Source organism: Vombatus ursinus, unplaced genomic scaffold, assembly GCF_900497805.2.
Source record: "Vombatus ursinus unplaced genomic scaffold, bare-nosed wombat genome assembly UNPS02014825.1, whole genome shotgun sequence".
NCBI lineage: Eukaryota > Metazoa > Chordata > Mammalia > Diprotodontia > Vombatidae > Vombatus > Vombatus ursinus.
In genome coordinates this window covers 6162861-6186829 of record NW_020954603.1, presented here as the reverse complement: position 1 = coordinate 6186829, position 23969 = coordinate 6162861, and the positions used below count along the sequence as shown (strand labels likewise).

At 46.0% G+C, this 23969-nt stretch overlaps 1 protein-coding gene across 1 annotated transcript in view; it reads right to left on the bottom strand.

Annotated features, from left to right (window-relative positions):
• Positions 1-1983: 1983 nt before the first annotated feature.
• The window catches only part of SHISAL2A (shisa like 2A), a 22648-nt gene continuing 662 nt past the window's right edge, over positions 1984-23969 (bottom strand). The window contains exons 2-3 of the mRNA XM_027837975.1: positions 3674-3813; positions 1984-2171 (exon numbers count right to left, since the gene is read on the bottom strand). Of these exons, the coding sequence (XP_027693776.1) occupies positions 1984-2171; positions 3674-3813 (328 nt within the window). The remainder of the gene's footprint in view (positions 2172-3673; positions 3814-23969) is intronic.

Below are 23969 nucleotides of genomic sequence, written 5' to 3'. Positions count from 1 at the left end.
TAGGGGCACAGAAGTAGGGTAGATGGTCAAACCCACCATCTCAGCCAAGCAGTGGGAGCAGTGAAGCTGCCTAGATGGGTCTTGGGCAGTCTGCGGCCCTGGGTCTCTGACTCCATACCCAGTGTTCCATCACTGTCTCCATCTGTATAATGGAAACCATAATACCAAGCTACCACCTTGTGAGGTTGCTGTGTGAGACGGGCTGTTTGTAATGGGAAGTCCTCTAGAATGAATGAGAGGGTCAAAAGGCACTCAAGGGCTGGGATAAAGTGAAATTTAATCATTGTAAATGCTTGTGTTTGGGTCTAAAAAACCCAATGTCACAAGAGCTGGCTGGGCAGGTGTGCCTTCTCCAAAGGCACACAGTGTTTGTGAAAAAGATCCGTGTGTTTTTGTGGCCTGCAAGTCTGCTAAAAGTTGGCATGTGATGTGGGACTTCTCCAAGGCTAACATTGACCTTCCCTACGTCAAGAGAAGCATGGTGTACAGAAGGAACGCAGTTGATGGTCCTGCTTTGGTCAGACCAACTCTGGCGTGCTAAATTCGGTTCTGGACACGCAGTTTTAGGAAGGACATTAAGAAGAAACCTGGAGAGTGGCCGGGGGAAGGCAACCAGCATGGTGAGAGGCCTGGAGAGTACACCCTAGTGGAGGGATCAGTGGAGGGATCTGGGGATGTCTAGCCCCACACCCCTCTTGGAGACAGGGAAGGGAAGGAGCAGACACCCAGCTGTGGCCTTTGTCTTGTTCTCAAGGTGGAAGCTCGTCTCATAGTCTCCCTTTGGGAAGGGTAGTCCAGACCTCACAGATTCCTATTTATTGCTTCCTGTGCTTCACCCATCTATGTTCAGACAACCCATGGGAACACACATATCTTCCTTGGGCACACACGTCTTAGACTAGGTGGAAGGCAATGTCTGAGGGGGATGCTGAGACAAATGTGTTAGTCCTGGCTCCATCACTAGCACCCTGTGCAATTTGCTCAAATCACCTCTCTAGGCCTCAGTTTACTCACCCGTAAATTGGATGGATGCTCTGGATTGGTACTTTCTAAAGTCCCTTCCAGACCTAAGATGGGATTGCTTACATCTGTTCTTTATTGAACAGAACTCTGTGGTTCTAACCATTCAAGGTTCTAAAGGTTTGTGGTTCTGTGGGACTCTTGGAACTGGGGCCTGGTGGACAGGGCTCTGGGCAACGTGGCTGGTGGCTGGAATCCTGGATTCACAGTCAGGAAGACCTGGGTATAGATCCTGCCACTGCCACTGACTAATTGTGTGCCCTTGGGCAAATTTCTTCACGTCCCTGGTCCTCAGTCTCCTCATCTGTGAAATGGGGATAATAATGTTCTATAGTACCCATCTCACCAGGTTGCTGTGAGGTTGAAATGGAAGTAAAGGGTTTTGTAAACCATAATATAATATAATGATGTTGTGTTGATTTTTTTTTTAGCCAATTGGGGTTAAGTGACTTGCTCAGGGTCGCACAGCTAGTAAGTGTTAAGTGTTTGGTCTAAGGCCAGATTTGAACTCAGGTCCTCCTGGCCTCAGGGCCGGTGCTCTATCCACTGTGCCACCTGGCTGCCCCTGTTGGGTTGATTATTAGCTGGGAGGAGATGGATAAGCACTTGCTGGATGGGCCATAAGAGGAATTACTTTATAGGTATGGATTAAGGCTACATGGGGACCAGTGAGACCCCTTCCAACTCTAACATTCAGTGGTTCTGTGATATGGGGCAGCACAATTTCACCTTGGGATCAGACAGGACAGTCTCCCATCTGGGGCAGTCTACAGGCAAATTCACCCATGAGGACACATGGACAAACAGGAAAGTTTATTGGAACTGCAGTGGTAACAAGCAGGGTGGGTGTACCTGGCCAGCAGAGGCCATGGCCCAGCAGTAGACCTTGGGCAGGGTTGGCAGCATAGAAGCTATTGTGGGGGGGCAGTGAGGAGAAGGGACATAGCACCCTCTGAGCAGGCCTCAGGGGAGGCCCTGGGCATCTGGAGTGGTCACTGCAGCAATGAAGCATCTCTGGAAGAGCCGGTCAGGGTCTGGGGCCTGCGGGTCACAGTCCAGTCGGGGGTTCAAGAAATGCTTTCGGAGACTGTTGGGCCCCACAGCTCCCACACCACTCCGGTTGGACTCTTCCAAAGATGGGGGGTCTGGGTCTGAAAAACACAGCAAACCCCATGCCAAGGTTACACATTTGTGGAAAGGCTCCATCCACGGGATCTCAGGGCAGGAGCGGAGAGTTCTGAACTTGTCCGTCATAGGACCTAGGAACCGTTCTAGTCCCCACTGGTTTCCAGACCTCCCACTTCAGGTACTATCCCACCCCCCACCTGCCCCTACAGTTGGTATTTCCATATCTGGACTGGGGCAGTAGAATGGGATTCAAACCTAGGTTTTCCAGACTCCAGGTTCAGGTTCTCTACTCACTACCTGAGACTCCAGCTCTCAGCTCCCTTTCAGCTCCAAAACCTATGATTTACTCTCTGCATAGCCTGCCCCCAGATAATTATCTCCCAGACTGAGATAACTTGGCTTTTTCTTCATCTTCCACATTTCTCTATGGGCTTCAAGCATCTTCCAGCTCAGGAGAAAGGCTGTGTATCAATCGATCAGTTATTCAATCAACCAACAGGCACCTACAATATATCAGGCACAGTGCTAGGCACTGGGGATACAAAGCCCCAAATGAAACAATTCCTGCCTACAAGGAGCTTATATTCTATAGGGGGAGACGATGTATCTACATGGAACAGGGATGATCAGAGGAGTCCTCTGGTCTGCTACATTGGGCTGCTTCTCGTGGAGTCGGACGTGTGCTTCGGCTCTTTGAGGATGGACGTAGAAAATATTTGCAAAATAAATACTGGGTGGTTTGGGGAGGGAGAGGGGGCATATTGCAGGGCACAGTTCACCCTCCTGCTTGTGGCCCTTTGCTCTTCAAACTTGCCCAGGGGTTTGTCCTTGGCCCTATTTTCATCAACACTTTTTACCAAAAATTTGGATGAAGGCAGAGATGTCATCCTCATTAAATTTTTAGATTACCCAGAACTGGCAAGGAAAGCTCACATGTTGCTGACAGAATTATGATCCCCAAAGATGTGGAATTGTGGCTCAAATAAATTAGGTGGAATTTAGAGATAACTATTAAGATGGGTTCAAACTATATGTTGTGGTTGAGTGTGGTTTTTTTTTTCCAGTTGTGTCTGACTCTTGGTGACCCTTTTTGAAATTCTTGTGACAAAGATACTGGAGTGGTTTGTCGATTTCCTTCTCTAGCTCATTTTATAGACGAGGAAACAGAGGCAAATAAGGTTAAGTGACTTGCCTAGGGTCACACAGCTAGTAAGTGTCTAAGGCGGGATTTGAACTCAGAAAGAGGATTCTTCTTGACTCCAGGCCCAGCACTCCATCCACTGTGCCATCTAGCTGTCCCATAAACCATGCACTCGATTCAAAAAATCAAGTACATAAGTACGTAAGATGTGGCGCATCATGTGAAAAAGATCTGGGGGTTTTCATAGACCAGAAGCTCAACAGAACTTTCTCACATGGGCCACCTCCTCCCTCTTCTCCCATCTCCCACTAGCTCCTACCTATATTGATAGGTACCACCCAGTGCCCCAGACTGCGCTGCCGATGGTGGCCAGGAGCCTCTTACCTGCTGCCTGTAAGCTTAAGCCCGTGTCCAGCTTGGCAGGGGGCTTGGAGTTGATGAAGACGAAACAAAGCACGCAGACAGTGATGACAAAAGCCAGGAGGACCACAGCCGCTATGGACAGGCCGACCAGGGCACCGATGCTGGAGAAAGAGGACCAGAGGTGGCTGAGTGAAAGGCACCAGCTCCCAGTGCAGGCAGAGCAGGGGGAGTTCCAGGCAAGGCCTAGCACCCAGGCACTGTGAGAGCTCCCGGCTATTCCTCACACACAACGATCCATTCCCTGACCCCTCCCTTACACACTGCCTGTCCCCATACCTGGAATGCTCTCCATCCTTACCTCAGCCCCCTGACTTCCTTCGGGACTCAGAAGGTTTTTCCTTTTTCTAACTGACTGACCTACTGACCCTGGGCAATTACCTCCATCCTCTGGGCCTCAGTTTATAAAGCTGCCCTGGGCTAGAAAAGTGACTCACCGATTAGAATTGAGTCTGGTGCATTTTCTAGATCAGGGTAGAGAAGGGATAGTGGGGAGCTAGGTTCAATTGCTTCCTCTTAGTCCGCCAAATTGACTCTGCTTTTGGGTCTCCATTGCTTCATCTGTAAAATAATCTGTCTTCTATTAAATATGAGTACTGGGAAGTTTGCGTCCAAAGCCCCCAGATTCCCCCGAAGTCCCCAAAGTTCAGTTGGACTGCGCATTCTTGCAGAGTTCTGAGGGAAGCCTTCAAGGGCTCTGTGGAAAGGGAAGCTGTCCATACGCTCCTGGCTGTGTGACTATGGGCAGCTTCCTTGGCAGTGACCCTGGGCTGAAGTCACATTGTTCCATGGCAGTGACCCTGGGTTCCCAAAGACTCTGACAGTGGAACTCAAGCTCTAACCGACTGACAAGGGTTCAAATGCAGGCCTAGCAACAGACCTGAGTGTCTGTCCTAGAGCAAGGGCAGAGAGGCTCACCACCAGAAGGCACCATGGATGGATTTTTTCAGCCACAGTAACTCATGAAGATTGTCTCTTGAAGCCTTCAGGGGCCATGGAGGGAGCACTCCCATCAGTGAAACCTTGTTCCTTGAAGTATGACAATAAGCAAACTTCTTTGTACTTCAGTTTTCCCATCCATGAAATGGAGATAAAAGTAACCTGCCCTATTCACTGTGCTATGGCCACATCAATCAATCAATAAACATTTATCATGTGCCTACTATGTGACGGGCACTGTGCCACATGCTAGGGATACAAAAGAGGCTAAAGACAGTCCCAATCTCTGCCCTTTGGGAGCCCTTGGGCATCCTCTCCTGTGCATTTATCAAAGCACGACAAATCATTTCATTTTTTTTTCTCAGAACAGAGCCATCGCCATCAAAAAGACAATTAAGGCGATATTCCCATTTATTTTCTTTCCCCCAGACCAGCAATCAGAGCCACATTTCCTAGCAACGAGAGGCAGTGTGCTCATGTAAAGCACCCACCACTCAGTCCTCTCCTCCCTATGCATACACGAGGCTGGGAGTCTGGGACGATTCAGACAATATCTGCTTCCCACTTCTGAAAAGCACATTAGCCAAATAACGGCAGAACTCCTTACATCTGGAGGCATTGAATGCTCATCCATTCATTCAGCCAGCACCTACCTTGGTGCCCGACACCAAGAGGGTCCCTAATTAGGACTGATTGAGTGAAACTCAGGGGAGGCAGCTTGGGATGGTGTCGCCTGGACTTTCAGGAAGCCTGAGCTGCCCCTCCCGCTCTGCCCATCATTTCATTCTTTTGCGACCTTGGGCAGAAACCCTCAAATTTTAGTTTAGATCATACCTCCATTATTCACTTCAGAGGGCTGTGGGGAGGAGCACGGGAAATAATGGGACCAGATGACTTCTTCCGAAAGTGGATAATGGATGTCGGCGTTCTGGGTGGTATGGAGAAGAGGGAGTCCCGGATTATGGATCCACTCCTCTGCTGGCCACTTAAAGCTCTTCACAACAGGGCTCTGTCCTACCTTACCAGCCTCATGACGCATTGCTCTCTTCCACACTCTCTATGGTTCACCTGCTATTCCTTCCATCTCTGTGTCTTTGCCCTGGCTCTTTTCCAGGCTTGGCATTCATTTTCTCACCACCTCAGAATTCCTAATTACCTTTAAGGCTCATTCAACCCCCTCACCAGGGCTTGAAGCCAGAGCTGTGCTTCTAAGAGCTGATTGTTAAATTTTCAGTGTGAACATTTACATGCTAGAAATTGGCAAACACTGCAAATTGGGGCTTGATTTATTATTTTGTTGATTGTCTAGACTTAAAGGAAGTGATAGAGAAAATGTTAATAATGCAAATTAAACTTAAAAGTGTGTGGTGTATACATTCCCTGCCCCCAAGAGCTGGTTGTTAAACAAGTCCCAATATACCGCTGGATAAAGTCCTCCCTGATCTCCCCAATTGCTCATGCTCTTCCCCAGCTTGCCTTGTATACATTTGCACCCAAGTTTCAACTACTAAACTCCTCCCAAAGCCTTCCTTTATAGAGGGCACAAGTTAGATTTCTAGCTCACTACACTCTCCAACAGCAATTCTGCTTGGTCTCAACTCCACGGAACAAGATGCCTCCATGCTGGGCATCCCCTGGTATTCCCTGCTCCCACTCTCTAGCTTTCTTTTGTGTATCCTATTCTCTGGTTAGATGAAGGCAGGGTGTCTTTCTTTTTCTTATCTGTATCCCCAGTGCTTAGCCCAGTGTCTGGCACATAGTAGGTGCTTAATAAATATTTATTGAACTGAAGGGACTGTTTCACTCTTGTCTTTGTATTTGTATTTCTAGCACCTGGCACCCAGAAGACCTAGGTTTAAATCTCAGTTCTGCTATTTACTAGTTTTGTTTTGTTTTGTTTTTCACCAAGGGTCTCAATTCTCTTTTCTGTAACACGAAAGGTTTAGACTAGATGGTTTCTAAGGTCCCTTGAGGCTCTGAGCCCTATGGTTCCTGGAGGGTGGTGGTCAGACACAAAACTAGAGGGTAGAGTGGGGCCAGATGTTGGAGGGGAAGGGGAGGAGAGTATTCAAAAGAGAGCAAAAATGCAGAAACACTTATTGGGTGTAGGTGGGGATGGCCCAAAGAGAACTCAGTCTTCTGTCTAGCTGTAGCCCAGGCCTCTCTCCTGGAACCCGAGGTGGTCAGGCCCAACCTTAATCCAGGAGTTGGAATCAGAATCCTGGATGATGACCTATGATTGCACATGAGACTGTCAGTGCAGTGTCTTTCTCCCTAATGCAGATTGCAGTCTTTCTTACAGTTACAGTTTTAGAGAAGAAATGCCTGAGTACAAAGAACACGACAAGGGGCAGATAGGTGCCACAGTGGATAGAGCTTTGACCTTGGAGTAGAGAGGACCTGAGTTCAAATCTGGCCTCAGACATTTGACACTTACTAGCTGTGTGACCCTGGGTAAGTCACTTAACCCCGACTGCCTTACCAAAACAAACCAAAAAACATGACAAGTCTTTTTCAAGAAACCTTTCTTGAGCAGTCCACCTACCTCTGCTGCTCGTGCCCTCCCTGCCAAAACAAACTTGGATTTATCTTGACTGAATTTGTAGAAACTCTTCTGGGCATTTGTTGACTCCCTGAGCTAGATGTAAGCTCCTGGAGGGCAGGAAGTATTTTATTAAATAAATATGTGTTGAGTGAGTGAGCAGAAGCCAAGAAGCTTGGCCTAATGAATTGCCTTGAAGATTTGGGATCTCCATTTCCTAGAAAAAATAGATTCTGGTTGTGACTATGATTGTTGTATGGGCTTTGACTTGGGAAAATCACAGGATATTTAAGACCTTAGAGGCCATTGATTCCAACCCTGTCATTTGACAGATGGGGAAACTGAGCACAGAAAGGAAGTGATTGGTTCCAAGAATGTTCTCATAGCACTCCCTCTTACTTAACTTAACTACTGGCTGAGGTTTGGACATGTCTTCATCTATAAGGCCATATATAGGTTCCAACTGAAGTAAGAGGGATTTCAGCTAGGAAGACTTTCATTTTTGAGAAAATTAGCACCAGTTAGCCAGATTGAATACAGGGCCATTTTCGCTGGGATTCCTGAAAAACAAGGCAGTATGATGGGCAGCTAGGTGGCTCCTGGAGTCAGGAAGACCTGAGTTCAAATCCAGCCTCAGACACTTACTAGCTGTGTGACCCTGGGCAAGTCACTTGACCCTGTTTGCCTTAGTTTCCTCATCTGTAAAATGAACTGGAGAAGGAAATGGCAAACCACTCCAGTATCTGTGCCAAGAAAGCCCCAGATGGGGTCATGGAGAGTTGGGCATGAGTGAAAGGACTGACCAACAATGATGCAATAATACTAATGACAGGCAGTGTTTCTCTAATACTTCAAGCTTTGCAAAGTACTTGACATATTATCTCACTTGAGTCTTAAACAACTTTGTGATGTAGGTGCCATTATTATCTTCTTTTTACAGATGATAAAACTGAGACCCAGAGAGGTCAAGTGACTTGCCCAGCTAGTAAATTCGGAAGGCAGGATTTGAATTCAGGTCCTCCAGACTCCATCTCCAACACCATGCCACAGGAGTTGTTGTTAAAAGACCTGGGTTCAAATGCTACATACTTTGTGCAAGTCACAACCTCTCCGGGTCTCAAACAAGCTAAGCAGTTGGTTGGGTCCTTGCTCAGTGGTAGGGGGAGAGAGCACATGACCACTCGAGATTGTTTCTAGGTGGAGCTAGTCTATAAGGCAAGGAGCCTAAGAAATGTTGCTGGATCCCAGAAAGACTGCCTGTCTGATGACTTAGAATGAGCTTCAAAGTCAAGTTCAATGCAGGACTGAGGACAGCATGTTCCAAACTGTGGCAAATGTTCTCGATTGAAAGAACATCTGCTTGGGAGGAAACAAGAAGGCCACTTAATTGCTGAAACACCTAAGAGGAAGTGGCAGACAGTGGCGAGAATCTGTCTCCCATCCACCTTCCATCCCCCACCCTCCAGAATGCCGTTCTTAGAAAGCCTTGCTGGTTGTCAGCTAATCCCTTCCAAGATGTTTTCAGTTCTAGAGGAATCGGGATTTAAACAGGAGACAGCGAGGGACCTGCAAGATTGAGCCGAGCAAAATGAGGAAAAAGGCATGCTTTTCTAGCTAATGTTCATAAATTCCTTAGTCGTGGATATAATGAGAAACTGCACTTTCAAACATCATTGAATTTAGTCACACTGATTTACCCAGCTTAACTGCCGAAGGGCTTAGATTGTAAACTCCTTGAGGGCAGGGATTTCTCTTGCCAGTGCCTGGCACGTAGTGGGCACTTAATAAATATTTATTGATGGATTGAGCTGGTAATAAGGGAAAGTGGAAGAGGTGTTTTATAATAAGGTCAAGGTAAGGAGAAATCACATCTATACTATAATTAGGGAGGCAGGATAGGGAGCTATGGGGACAGAAAGGCAGAAGAAGCCGTCGATTGCCGGAATGAGAGTATTAGTCTTTCTTCCACACTGTGGCTGTAGGTAGGGGGAACAAGAACCTCTGGGTTAGTATTTATAAGAAGTTAGGCCATCGTTCTCTGGTTGCAGAACTGATTATTCTAGAAAGAGTGAGAGATAGTTAGATTGGGGGATTTGTGTGGGGCCCCCTGCCGTGGCACCAGGCACTGATGTTCCTGAGTTATTCTTTTTTTAAAATTAAAAAACACTTTTTTCTGAGTTACTTTCCCTAGGTTTTTGTGTTCTTGTTCTCCTGGGCTGTGTGAGTCTCTGGGGAAGCCTTGGGTGCTGGGCCCTACTGACAGTTGCCTGAGAATCCCAGTCAATCCCAGAGAACACAGAAAAATTTGGGCCTCCGTGCCTCTGCATCATGAGATCAGCTCCGGTGGCATCCTTAATTACTCCTTTTGGGTTCTTCCTTATTTGTCTGTGACATCTTCCTGCCCAGGAACTTTAGGGATCCCATGGTCTGAACCTGCTCAGATGTTCAGATGTTTTCATTTCACTCTCGGGTCTCATCTCAAAGTTGAAGCACAAACCCTGAGCCTTTAGGGAAGTCTGGTTTGGTAGGAAGGGCATAAACCTAAATTCAGGAGAAGCATTCTCTAATTCTGACTATATTCTGCCACATTCACAGAACAATGGGGCTCCACATTCTACCCCCACCCAGTCGCATATCCAGACCAATTCTTGTAACCTAACTTTTATCACCACACCCAGGGGTCACTTTCAAATCTGACCTCTGACACTTACGAGCTTTGTAACTCCAGGCAAGCCACTTCTCCCTAAGCCTCAGTTTCCTCATCAGTAAATTGGAGATAATCATCTTTGCACAATCCACTGGGAGGGGGGGAGCCCTAGTGAAAGGCAAACAGTTGATCGTGGGAGACAGGAAGGAGCCACAGCTGCTCACCCTGCCAAGTCCACCTTGGGCTTATTTAAGGACTCAGATGAGATAGTGATCCCCAGCCCAGACCAAATGGGATAATATCTGGAAAGCCCTTAGCACAGTGCCTGGCTCACAACAGACACTATATAAATGCTTATTCCCCTCTCCCACTTTAAGGTACATTGAGGTGTACTTTCTGTAACGATGTTAAAGAGCTCTTGGTGGAAACTAGCCTCTGAAGACAGTGAGAAGGAGCGTGGGCTTGTGAGGAATTTGTCATTGTGTGCTTGTGAGTAATTTGTCATTGTGTTCGGGTGAGACAGAGCTCAAAGCGGGCTCATTCAATCAGCAAGCATTTATTAAGCCCCTATTGTATACCAGGAACTATCCAAGGTTCTGAAGATACAAAAACAGAAATGAAACATCTATTGGGAGAGACAACATGTTTAGAGATAAGTAGATACAGGGCCCATAAAAAACAAACTGAGACCCATTAATATTTGTGGGAATGAGGACAGCCTCTTGGAGGAGCTGGCAGAGGTGAGGAAGTAGAGCATTCCAGGCATGAGAGACATCTCAGGCAAAAAATATCATTCGTGAGGGGCAGCCAGGTGGCGCAGCAGATGGAGCACCTGCCCTGAAGTCGGGAGGACCTGAGTTCAAATCCGGCCTCGGACCAAACACTTGACACTTACTAGCTGTGTGACCCTGGGCAAGTCACTTAACCCCAATTGCCTTAAAAAAAAATATCATTCATGGAGAATCGTTGTAAGTAGGCCAGTTTGGCTGCTGGTGTGCGGTAGGAAGCTGAGTGGGCCCAGAGGGTCAGTTTCATTGAGGGCTGGGGTGACCATCATTGGCTTCTGGAGAGCAGGAGGATAAGGCCCAGTGTGTGCTCGGGCTGTGCCATAAGCCCTGGATGGTGGCCCCCCCCACCACTCTGATACCAGGGTCGTTGTTCAGTCATGTCTGACTCTCCATGACCTTATTCAAGGTTTTCTTGGCAAAGATACTGGAATAGTTTGCCATTCCTTCTCCAGCTCATTTTACAGATGAGGAAACTGAGGCAAACAGGGTGAAGTGACTGGCCCAGGGACACACAGCTAATAAGTGTCTGAGGCCAGATTTGAACTCAGGAAGATGAATTTTCCTCGTTCCAAGCCCAGCGCTCTATGCGCTATGGCGCCCCCAGTTGCTGGTGACAGAGAAGCCATCTTTGGCATGGTACCTGTGATCTAAACCAGCATTCCTGATGCCAGGCCACAAAACAGGCGAGGGTGAGTAGGTACAAGCCACCTCAGAGGCCTTAAAATCTCTCCCAGGGATGTGGCAGGGAGAGCACATAGTAAGACTTAGAATTAGAGATTAGGGAAGGCCCTGAGATTCACCAGCTTAGAGAACTCCCATGAGGGAAAACTCCCTCCACCAAGCAAGTGTGCACCTTCTGTACACCTTTTAGTCTTACAGAGTCCCTGGAGCACTCAGATGTTACATGACTTGCCCAAGGTCACACAGCCAGGATGTGTCAAAGGCTGGATTTGAACTTAGGTTTTCCTGGGTCTGAGGCCAGTTCTTTACTATGACATTACCTCAAAACATCAAGGCCTTGAGAAATGTGAATAATTATGGGTTGATCCCTGTTGGCTTAAAAAGGTCTTCGGCTGTTGTTAGCATTAGCTGTGCTCTGTGCATGGCTGTCTAGCGTGCTTACTTAGATGGCCAGACCATCCTTGTTTAAAAAAGAATCACTTGGGGTATACCTCTGCTAGTCTTCACCTGTTCTGAAATTTTACTGGAAAAGTTATATCAGAGATCATAAACTTGGAGCCGCCGGGGACCTTTGAAATCATTTAGTCGAACCCTCTAATTTTTGACAGTTGAGGAAACTGAGGCCCACGTCAGGGAAGGTCACATAGGAAGAAGGTGGCAGAAGAAGGCCCCAGGTCCTCAGACTCCAAATCCAGGGCTCTTTCAGGAGAAGTCACTTCATGACTTGGTTATGAGAATCTAACTCATGAAGTTGATCCAACATTCCTCCCCTTCACTCAGCGTGGCAGCCAAAATGGCCTGCTCCCTGGGGCAGGCTCCCTACACAGTATCCCATCTCCCTTCTCCACATCTTTGCCCAGGTGGTCCTTCACACCTGCCATCCATTTCTTCCTTGCCTCCACTTCTTTGAATACCTCAGCTTCCTTTAAGACTCAGTTTGGGTGGTGGTACCTTTGTGAAAAATGATTTCTCTTGGTAATCTGTGTCTTGGAGGCTCAGAGCTCCCCACTGCCAAAGTTGTTCAGAAGGACACCTCTCATAATGAGATTGCATTGAATCTTCTCATCTTGGTCAGATCCAACCCTAGCCTGAACTGATTTTATCCTGCTCAGGTTTGGATGGAGACAGACTCCCAAGAATGGGGATGGTATTTCCTTTGATGTTGGGCGATATCAGTCCCTGTGGACTGAGTGATCTAAGGCACATATTCAAGACCTCATTTTGATATGACCTACCTCCCAGTGTGTCGGCCAATCATGGTTGATTGGCACCCCTTGGGAACACCTATTCTTTGAAGGACATATTTGGCTGCACCTCAAAATCCCAAACTGAGCCAGTTCTAAACTAGCCCCTTAGGGGGACCCAGTTTTGGACTGAACTCCCATGCAATTGCATGTCAAGCCAGCTTGAGAGAAATTAAACCATGGACACATGCACCCCAATTTTGTTTGTCTCTTTCTTAGAATAAATTGGGGTTCACACCTTCTATAAGAGACCTCTCCTGATCTCTCTGCCCCCCAATTTCTTTGTCTTTGTTTTTATAGACATGTTTTGTATTTAAGTGGGTACATGTTGTATCCTTCTAGTAAAATGCAAGCTCTCAGAGGGCAGAGATTGTTTAGTGTTTCTTTGAACCCCCAGAGCTGGCACATAATGCATGAAATAAATAATTGTCCATTGGTTTTGTTTTCCCAGAGTCTGGTACAGTACCTGGCACAAGCTTTAACGAATGTCAGTGGAACTGAACTGACTTTAATCTAATTGAATGGAATTGATGTTCCCTTAAGATAAATGCAGATTCTACCTTACTACTCTCTCCCTCAGGACCCAGGAGGAAAGTTAATTAATGTCTTTGCAAAGAGCTCCTTAATGGAGTGTTTATAACCAAGAAGGAAGGTAGGGGAAGCCGCCAGCCCGAGGAGACCCTGGGCTAAGCCCTGAAGCCAAGAAGGGAGCTCTGGACTTTACTCTTTGGTCAGTTTCTCCATCTGGAAAATGGGCCATTGTGAGATCAGTGTGTGATTATGGATGTTTAAATGCTATGGAAAATACTGAGTGCTGTTATCAATTTCCTGGGGAATTACAGAGTTGGGCAGGAATCACCTTCCATAGCTTCCCTGGCAGGTGGTTCTGCAGTTTCTGTGTGAATATGTCCAGTGATGGGGCACTCACTACAAGACAGCCCATTCTGCTGTGGGTCAGCTCAAGGGTGGAGGGATGGGGGAAGTGAGTCTCTCCTTACCTCGATCTGAAGTGAACCTTCAGTGTCTAGGATTATATTTGTCCTAGAACGAGAGCCCCAAGTCCACATGCCCAGACCCATTCTGTCCTCCGGCTTCCGCTCCTCCATCCCATACCTCCTGGCTGTCCCACTGGCATCTTCAACCCAGCACGCCAATTGTTTCATTTTCCTGCCACTTAGCTGGGTACCTGGCATACAGTAGGTGCTTAATATGTATTCTTGGATCATTTGATTGTTTAAAACATTACTTATAGTCTCCTCCCCTCAAAAAAACCCCAACCTGGTCCTCTCTTCCCAACTTCTTTGGTTCTATAGAAGCTACCTTTGATTCTTCTCTCTCTCCCCACCTGTTCCAGTCCTGCCCCTCCCCACCCCACCTGGACCCTTATCCAATCGTTGCTAAGTCCTGTCGTTTCCAGTTCTATAAGATCGGAACCTTTTCTTCAGTCACATGGCCACCATCCTAGTTTAGGTTCTCATAGCCTCTCACCTGTATTGTGGTCATAGCCTCTGAACTAACCTCTCTGCCTCCAGTCTCACTGTTCAGTTCATTCATCCCTCAGCTCCCTAAATCATGCTCCTTACACTCTAGGTCCAACCATGTCATTCCCCAGCTCAAGAATCTCCAGTGGCTCCCTATTGCCTACAGGATTAAAAATATAAATTCCTTAGCCTGACCCTCCGTAACCGGATTCCAATATACCTTTCTAGCTTTATTTCTCCCTGCCTGTGTCTTCCAGGCTATTCCCTGATCTTGCCCTGCCATCGCTTCCCTCTGTGACTTCACAGGGACATCTCCCATGCTTGGAACATACTCCTTCCTCTTCCCTGCCCTTCACAACCCTTCTTTCCCTTCAATTTCTGGCTCAGGAGCCTTTATTCTATGAAGCCTTCCCCGATTTCCCTCCTCACTGGCTCTTCCTCCTTCCTCAATTTTCCCTCAGGCACCTTGTCTGGATTTTTTCCTTCCCCATCATCATGGTGGATCTTGTAGAATTTTGGGCCCCTGTAAATGTTATACTATGCTCTCTCCCTGCCATCTCTGAGGGCAAAGACTCCACCATTTTTGATCTTCATGCCTCTGGCCCCAAGCACAGTGCCCATGGCCCAAGATTAATTCATGTTCCTTCCTGAGTTTGAAGGATGGATATATTGTAGGGTAGGAAGAAGGTCATTAGCATGTAATTCTATCTCAGACTGCTCACAGCCCACCTTGCCTGGGACAAGTACCAGGCAAAGCTCTCAGAAAGACCCTGGAAGGACAATTTCCAGCTGTAAGGGGGCCTGAGAGGCTAAGAGTGGTTCCCCATTCTTCCCATGAAGCAGCTGCATTTGCCCCAAACATCTGAGAGTCTGCAGCAAGTGATGGTTAAGGGTCAAGATAGTGGTGGTGGTGGTGAGGTTCTATGGGGTATAATGGGGGAGCATCAGGGAAGAGGATGGTTGAGAGGGAGACAGAAGAAAGGAAGTTAGATGGGCATTTCGTACTGTATATTTTGATAGCCTCAGTTATAGAATGACAAGACCAATGGGGACCTTCATTCAACACGACTTTTTCTCAGGACAATCCCATTGCCCCACTAACTGGTCTCTCTATCTGCTCCTTCCTCAAGCCATCCTTCACAACACCCCCCAGGCTTCTCCCTACCCTAAAGGGGGAGGGGCTGCCTTGGAAGACAGGAAGTTCCCCATCCCTGGAGGTCTGCAAACAAAGGCTGGGTGACTCATCAGAAATGTTGAGAGAGGACCCTGTGGAGACACAGATCAGATTAGACAACCCTGAAAGGCCCTTCTGATTCTAAGATTCTGTGATTTGTGTTTATTGTGAACTTTGGCCTCCTGGCTTAGAATTTCCCATGACTGTCTCAACAACCCCACTCTGGGGGATGTTGGTGCCTCATAATGTTCCTGTGAGTTCAGCAGTGCAATTGTTATTCTTCCCACTTTACAGATGAGGAAACTGAGGCCCATAGAGGGAAGTGGCTTGCTCAAGGTCACACAAGTAAGTAGTAAGTGGCTGAGTCAGGATGGCTGGGCCAACGCTCAATGCTCTTTCCATTACCTCAAGCTGGACACAGTCAGGTCCCAGGAAACATTTGCTTCATGCAGATGTTGTAGGTCATAGAAGGAATTCTTGTTGCCAAGATCTCTTCCCAATCTCTTCCAAGATTTGGGATCCTGGGTTTCCTAAGGTCTGAACAAGTCATTTCTTGGCTCCAAAGCAGTGAAAGCTGACAGGATCCTCAGTAACCATCTAGCTGATCCAGCCAGTGACTGAGCAGGAAGCTGCGCTAACCCAGAATCACAGAATCTCTGAGCAAAGAGGCAGCTCTGAGTCCATCCAGCCTAAGCAGTACCTGATTGGGATTCCCCCATAACAGTTTCCAAAAGGGATCAGCTGCCTTTTCCTGAAGACCGCTGGGATGGGGACCCTTCCCCAGACCCCTATCCCACAGCCCATCCTACCCTGAGGCAGCTCACATTGTTAGGAACCAACCTTCACTCCCTCCCCCACCCCAAGCCAGCCTCCAGGCAGCCCATTCCAAGCTGAGGAAAGCAGAGGCTTGCCCTCTGGGGCCAAGCAGCACCAAACTGAGCCGTCTCCCACAGACAACCCTTCAGATACGTGGAGGCAGCTCTCATGTCCCCCCAACAGTTGGCTTTTCCCAGTTAAACATCCTTGGACCCATATGACATGAAGGTACTACCCTGGTTAGGCCCCCTTTGATACTTTCCAGCTTAGCAATGCCTTCCCTAAATGGGATGCCCAGAACTGAGAGGACCTGGGGAGAAGGCTGGACTTGGAATCAGAAAGACTCCTGACATTTAGCTAGCTGGATGACTGAGAGCAAGTTCATTTGAGCCTCAGTTTCTTTATCTGTCAAATGGGATAATGATGCCTGTAGCCCTGAACTTCCAGGATTGTTGTGAGGTTCCAACGAAATCATGGAGAGACAGTACTTTACGTGCTACATAGGGTGTCCCAAGGCAGCTGGGTGGTGCAGTGAATAGAGCACCTGCCCTGGAGTCAAGAGGACCTGATTGCAAATCTGGTCTCAGACACTGACTAGCTGTGTGACCCTGGGCAAGTCACTTCACCCTGTTTGCCTCAGTTTCCTCATGTGTAAAATAAGCTGGAAAAGAAAATGGCAAACCACTCCAGTCTCTTGGCCAAGAAAACCCCAAATGGGGTCATGGAGAGTCAGACATGACTGAGAAGACTTAACAACAACGTGTCCCAAAAGTCCTAATTCAGTTTTAAGCTTTAACAGTCTAAAATTACACTGAGACTTATTACACACCCAGTATAATTGTCAGTTACTATTCACTGAATAGTATTTGGTGATCTGGGGGACAATGAGGGAATTTGTTTTGTTTGACTGAATATGTTTGTTACAAGAGTTTTTCTTTCTTTCTTTTTTCCTTGTTTTTTCCCCCCTGTGGGGGGAGGTAGGAAAGAGAAAATAGATTTTTGACCATTGGAAAAAATTAAAATTTAAAAAGTTATTTGGATAATTGCTGAATGCACAGTAGAGGACAGTAGGACTGTCTGTCACCTCCTTACTCCTGGAAGTCCTGCCTTTCTTCATGCAGCTTTCTCGGCCACCAGGCATGCTGTTGACTCACATTGAGCTTGTGGTCCACTGAACCTCTGAGATTGCTTTTGGATGATTTGCTGGGTGGCCATCCATGCCTCCCCCAGCTGGTACTTGTGAAATGGACTTTTTGTCTCAGTAAAGAATAAGACTTTACATTTATCGATATTCAATTTCTTTATATTAGATTTAGCCCAGTGGTCCATCCAGCCTGTCAGATCCTTTTAGATCCAGCATCTGTCTGTTCTGCTGTCCCCTCCAGCTTGGTGTCATCTTCTCAGTGGAAGAGCACATGGCACAGTTCAGTGGATAGAGCATCAGACTTAAAGTCAGGAGGATCTATGTTTCACTCCCAACTCCAACACGGCTGAGTGACCATGGACAAGTCTCCTAACTTAGCTGAGTCTCAGTTTCTTCATCTGCAAAGTGGGGATAGGTACCTGTTGTACCTACCTCAAAAGGTTAATAGGAAGGTCAAATGAAACACTGTATGTAAAGCTCTTTGCACACCTTAAAAACTACTAACAAATGTCAGTTATCTACACCAAAGAGATCAAAGACAGAGGAAAAGGACCTATCTGGACAAACATAGTTATAGCAGTTCTTTTGGTAATGGTAAATAATTGGAAATTGAAGGGATGCCCATCGATTGGGGAATGACTGAACAAGTTATGGTATATGAACGTGATGGAAGATGATTGTGCTGTAAGAGATGATGAAGGGGTTGATTTCAGAGAAACCTGGGAAGACTTGTATGAACTGATGCAACATAAAGTGAGCAGATAAGGGGAATAATGTATACAATAATGACAAGAACTCTGATGGATGCACTGATCACTCATGATTAACCAGAGGACCTTTGATGAAGCATGTTACACACTTTTTAGTAGAGAGGGGATGGACTTGGGGTATAGAATGAGACATAAACTTTTTGGACACAGCCAATGTGGGAATTTGTTTTCTTTGACTGTGCATGCTTGTTACAAGGGTTATTCTTTTCTTTTCTTTTCCAATGAGAGGAGATGGAAGAGAAAGAAAACAGATTTTTGACCACTGAAAAAAATTAAAATTTAAAAAATTACTTCACATTATTACTTTACATTACTTCACATTACATCACATTACATTGCATTACTTCACATACTATTAACAGTTAGTATATATATGGCACTTTAATAATAAATAATAATAATAATAGCTAACATTTACATAATGCTTACTGTGTTCCAGGCACTATTATCAGTTCTTTAAAATTACTATCTTATTCGATATTCACAACAACCCTGGGAGGTCAGTGCTATCATTATCCCATTTACTGATGAATAAACTGAGGCTGAGAGAGTTTAAGTGACTTACTGAGGGTTGCACATATTAGCTATTAAAAATCTGAGGCAGGATTTAAATTCAGGTCTTCCTGACTCCAAGTTTACTGCCTTATCCACTGGATCATCCAGGTGCTTCCTATCACTATTATTTATCCAAATCACTGACAAAAATGTTGAATAACATAGGTACGAGTAGTATCCCTGGGGTACTCCACTGCAGATCTCCATCCAATCTGATGTCAAACCATTATCAGCTACTCTCTGGATCTGGCCATTCAACCTAATACAAATTCATTTAACTGTATATTTTCAGTTTAGTCCATGTCTCTGCATCTTTCCACAAGGACAATATGAGAGACTTCATCAAATATTTTGCTAAAATTCAGGCAAAGTATTCTTCTCTATTGAATGAAATGCATGTGCCCTAACTTACCACTTAAGACCCTTGATCATCTGCCTCCAACCTGCTTTTCAGCCTTCTTTCCCTCCATTTGCCTTCATACGCTCTACATTCTAGCCACAATGGACTCCATGTGCTTGTGAAGGCCACTCCTTTCGACCTTCCTCATGTCTTTAAGGCACTCCCTTCTCAGTTGCCTCTTGACAGTCCCAAGAAGGTCCAGTTCAGACAACGGCAGGCATGTCTCATTTGCGTAGTCCTGGTGCTGAGCCTTAGACCTGGCTTACAGCAGGCATTTAATAAATATTCACTGAATTGAACTGACTTAGACATTGTCTTCATCTAACCCTTTCATGGAAGGCCCAGAGAGGGTGAAGAATTTATCCAGGGTCGTATGTCATTGGTAACACCTCCAACACCAATTTAAAACATATACTTATCTTTCTTTATCCTAACCAAAACAGTGCCCCGATTAAAAAAAAAAAACTGTACCTCCATTCTCGGAATTATTTGGCATTAACATGAATCTTTATAAAGAGATGTACACAGAGAGTGGAATGGGGGAAGGCCAGGGAGGATGGATTTAAAGGATCATAGATTTGGAGCTGTGAAAGGGACTTTAGAGGCCATCTAGAATAACTCTCATTTTACAAGTGAGGAAACTGAGGTCCAGAGAAGTGAAGAGGTTTGCCCAAAGTTACCCAGTCACTAAGTACCTGAGGTGGGATTTGAACCAAGATCTTCCTGCTCCAAGTCCAATAGTTGTCTATCTATTATGACATGCCCATCCAATTTTGAGAATCAATTTCAAATCTTTTATTCATTCAACAAGTACTTATTAAGTACTTGTGGTAGATGCTAGAAATACAAAGACAAGAAAGAAAGAAAGAAAGAAAGAAAGAAAGAAAGAAAGAAAGAAAGAAAGAAAGAAAGAAAGAAAGAAAGGAAGGAAGGAAGGAAGGAAGGAAGGAAGGAAGGAAGGAAGGGGGAAGGAAGAAAGGAAAGAAAGAGGGAGGGAAAAAAGGAAGGAAGAAAGGAAGAAGGAAAGAAAGGAAGGAGAGGAGAGGAGGAAGAAAGAAAGAGAGGGGGAGAGAAAGGAAGAGAAGGAAGGAAGAAAGCAAGAAAGCATTCTTGCCCTTAAGAAACTTAGTCTATTGAGAGGAAGCAGCAGATACAGAATAAATATAGAATACGTACAAAGTAATTGGGGGTGTGGAGGAGGCAGAATTAAGATAGGCCTCATATATAAGGGGGGTATTTGAGCTAATCCTTGAAGGAAATCTGAGATTCCAGGTCAACAAACATCTATTATTTCAGAATTGTAGAGTTAGTTTTCTAGACTAAGAAAATAATAATCATAGTAAATCATAGCTAACATTTATATAGTGCTCTATAATTATTATCTCATTTGACCCTCACAACAACCTTGGGAGTCAAGTGCTATTATGATCCCCATTTTACAGATGAGGGAACTGAGGCAGACAGAGGTTAAGTGATTTGCCCAGGGTCACATAGCTAGTAAGTATCTGAGGCCATATTTGAACTCAGATTTTCCTGACTCCAGGCCCAGCACCCTACCCACTTCACCACCTCGCTGCCCTAGATTCCACTATTTCATTTCGTAAACTCAATGACAAAAATTTATCCAGTTCCTGCTTTGTGCCAGGTGCAGTGCTGGGCATTGGGATTCAAAAACAAAAGCCCTTGTCCCCAAGGAAGTGATGATCCTGCTACTCTCTGCCTTGGTTAGGCCCACCTTGGCATCTTGTGTCCCCTTCTGGGAGCCATGTTTTCAAAAGGATTTCTATAGACAAACTAGAATGGGTCTGGAGGAAGGTGGGGGCTAGAAACCAAAGTATATATAAAGAGGTTGACAGTCTTGGAGGAGAGAAGCCTTGGGTGGGTGGTGGGGAGGGGAGGGCATAGTTGCTATATTTGAGCCCAGTCCAGCAGAAGGAATGCCAGATTTAGTCACAAGATGGGATTGGTCCACTTGGCTTTAATTCACCTTGGACAAGATAGACCTCATGGTTTGGCCCAGATGGTCTCTGGGGTCTTTTTGAATTCTAAAGCTCTGACTCTATGAGTAATGTCATCCCTTCTGCAGGGGCATCATGTGAACAAGGGGAGAGATTCATTCTGCTGGGTCTCAGAGCGGAGGTGGGAGGATGGGGAGGAAGAGAATGTTTCAATTCAGAATCAGATTAAGTTCCGCTGAATTCAACAAATATTTACTAAGCAGCTGCTGTGTGTCAGGCACTGCACTACGTTCTGGGCTACAAAGGTGTTCAACAGTCCTTGTCCTCAAGGAGCTTGAGTGACCACGGGCAAGTCTCCTAACTCAGCTGAGTCTCAGTTTCTTCATCTGTAAAGTGGGGAGAGGTACCTGTTGTACCTACCTCAGAAGGTTAATAGGAAGGTCAAATGAAACACTGTGTGTACAGCTCTTTGCACACCTTAAAAACTACTAACAGATGTCAGTTATCTACACCAAAGAGATCAAAGACAGAGGAAAAGGACCTATCTGGACAAACATATTTATAGCAGTTCTTTTGGTAATGGTAAATAATTGAAAATTGAAGGGATGCCTATCAAATGGGGAATGGCTAAACAAGTTATGGTATATGAATGTGATGAAAGATGATTGTGCCCAGGCACTGTGCTAGAATCTGGGCTACAAAGATGTTCAATAGTCCTTGTCCTCAAGGAGCTTACGTTCTACTGGAGGAGACAACGTTCATAAAAGGATGATCCAAGGGAACTGAAGAGGACAAGAGCCTTAACATCCAGGAAAGTGGAAAGGGATGAAGCCGGTGGCATCTGAGTTGAGCCTTGATGGAAGCCCTGAGTGTATGGAGGTGAGAGATGGAGCCTCAGATTCAAGGTATACATAGTCATCCGGTTTGGCAGAAATGTGGATTGTGTGAAAGAAAATAACACCAAAGAAAGCTGGGAGGTGAGGTGGGGAGGCAGACTGTGGAGGGCCTTTTAATCCCTGGTTTAAGAGTTTGAATCTCAGCCTAGAGGCAATAGGAAGCCACTAAGATTTTTGAGTAGGGGATCCACATGTGCAGATTGATACTTAAGGAATATTACTTTGACAGATGAGTGGAGGATGGATCAGAGATGGGGAAAGGATGGAAGCAGGGAGAAGAATTAGGAGACTATTGCAATAGTCCGGGAAAGAGATGGTGAAGGACTGAGCTGATGGTGAGGGTGGTGGCTGTGAGTGGAGAAAAGGGGGTAGATGCAAATATTATTGAAGGGGATTTGATAGGAACTGGCAATTGATTGGATCTGGAAACAAGGGAGAGGGAAAGGGGGAAGGGTGACTCCGAGACTGTGAATCTGGTGCCTTTCATAGAAATAGGGAAGTTAGGGAGAGGGATGGATCTTGGGAGGAAGATGACGAGTTCCCTTTTGGGCGTTGAGTTTGAGATGCCTAAGGGACATGGAGGGGATGTCAGGAAGGCAGGTGGTGATGCAGAAGTATCAGGAGAGAAGTTAGGGCTGGCTATGTAGTCTGGGGAGCCATTTGCATAGAGATGATCGTCAAACCCATGGGATCTCTGATGACATCACTCCCCCCATCCCCCAATCATCAAACATTTTCACATTTGGTTTTTACAGCAGTCTTGCAGGGTAGGTAAGACAAGCATGATTTGTTTGATGAATGGGGAAATGGAGACAGAGAGATTAAGCGCCTGGAGAAAAGTCACACATTGAGCTGTCGGCAATTGACTTGAAATCAGCAAAGTCTGGATTCAAATCCTGACTCAAACATTTACTAGTTGTGTGACCCTAGGGAAGTCACTTTAACCTCTTTATGCCTCTATTTCCTTATTTGTAAAACAAAGAGATTGGAACCAATGACCTCAAAGGTCCTTTCTAGTTCTAAATCTATGATCCCATGATTTCCAGATTCCTAGCTCATTATTCTTTCCAGATATATTTCAACAAAGTCATTGAGAGTGGGGCTAACCAAGTCGCTTCCCTGCTGTGCCTCAGTTTCCTCTATCACCAAAAGAGACTAACCTCGCTCATGTCAGTACCTAGTATCCACAGTTGGGATAGTGGATGCTTTGTTGACTCAGTGGAATGAATGAATGGATTCCCACCAACCTGACCACAGGAGTTGTTTTGCAAATGTACAAAGTTAAAAACCAAACGGTGCCGCCAAATCACCACTAGAATCCTCTGCAGTTGCATAAGGCTACTTCGCCTGTTGCTAGCTTTCCTGGCTATTTGAACCTCACCTGGGAGGAAATGTGAGACAAGTATTGTCCCAATTTGAAAGATAAAAAAGGGGATAACCCCCCCCCCCCCCCCCGCACTTCCTTCAGTGCAAAACCCAGTGATGTGTGGAAAGAATACTGAGCTCCCAATCAGGAGCCTGAAGTCCTGTCCTGGCCCTGCTACTGACTCACTGGGTGACCTTGGACAAATCCCTTTGGCTCTCTGGGCCTCAGTTTCTCCACCTACAAAAGGCTAGATGGTCTCCAAGGTCCCTCCCAGCTCTGATATTCTGAGCCTGAGAGGTTGATTGACTAACACGTGAGTTTGTGGTGGTGCCAAACCTGGAATCTTGGTGTCCTGCCTTCTCACCCTGTGCCTCCTGGAAGGATCAAATTAGGTTCTGGGTTTGAATTCAGTCAAATTAGTCTGGTGAGCTTTCTCAGCAGCCAGAAGAAAGAAGGCAGGAATGTTTCATTTTTGGCTTTATATCCCTAGCCCCCTCTTAGCACAGTGCCTGGCACACTGTAAGCATTTAAGAAACATTTGTTGAATTCAGGAAGGAGGAACAGAAGAAAAGCAGGAGAGAAGAAAGAAAAGGAAGGGAGGGAGGGAGGAAGGAAGACAAGAAGAGAAGGAAAGACAAAAAAATAGAAGGAGGGAGTGAAAGCAGGATGGAAAAAGGAAAAGAGATGATGAAACAAAGGGAGGAAGGTAAGAAGGTCTAGTAAGGAAAGACAAAAGAAAGTGGGGAGTGTGAGAAAGAGGGAAGGGAGAAAATAGGGGGCTAGGGAAGAAGGGAGGGAAGAAAGAAGGAAAGGAGTGAGGTAAGAAGGGAAAGAAAAGAAAGAGGGAAGAAAGAAGGGA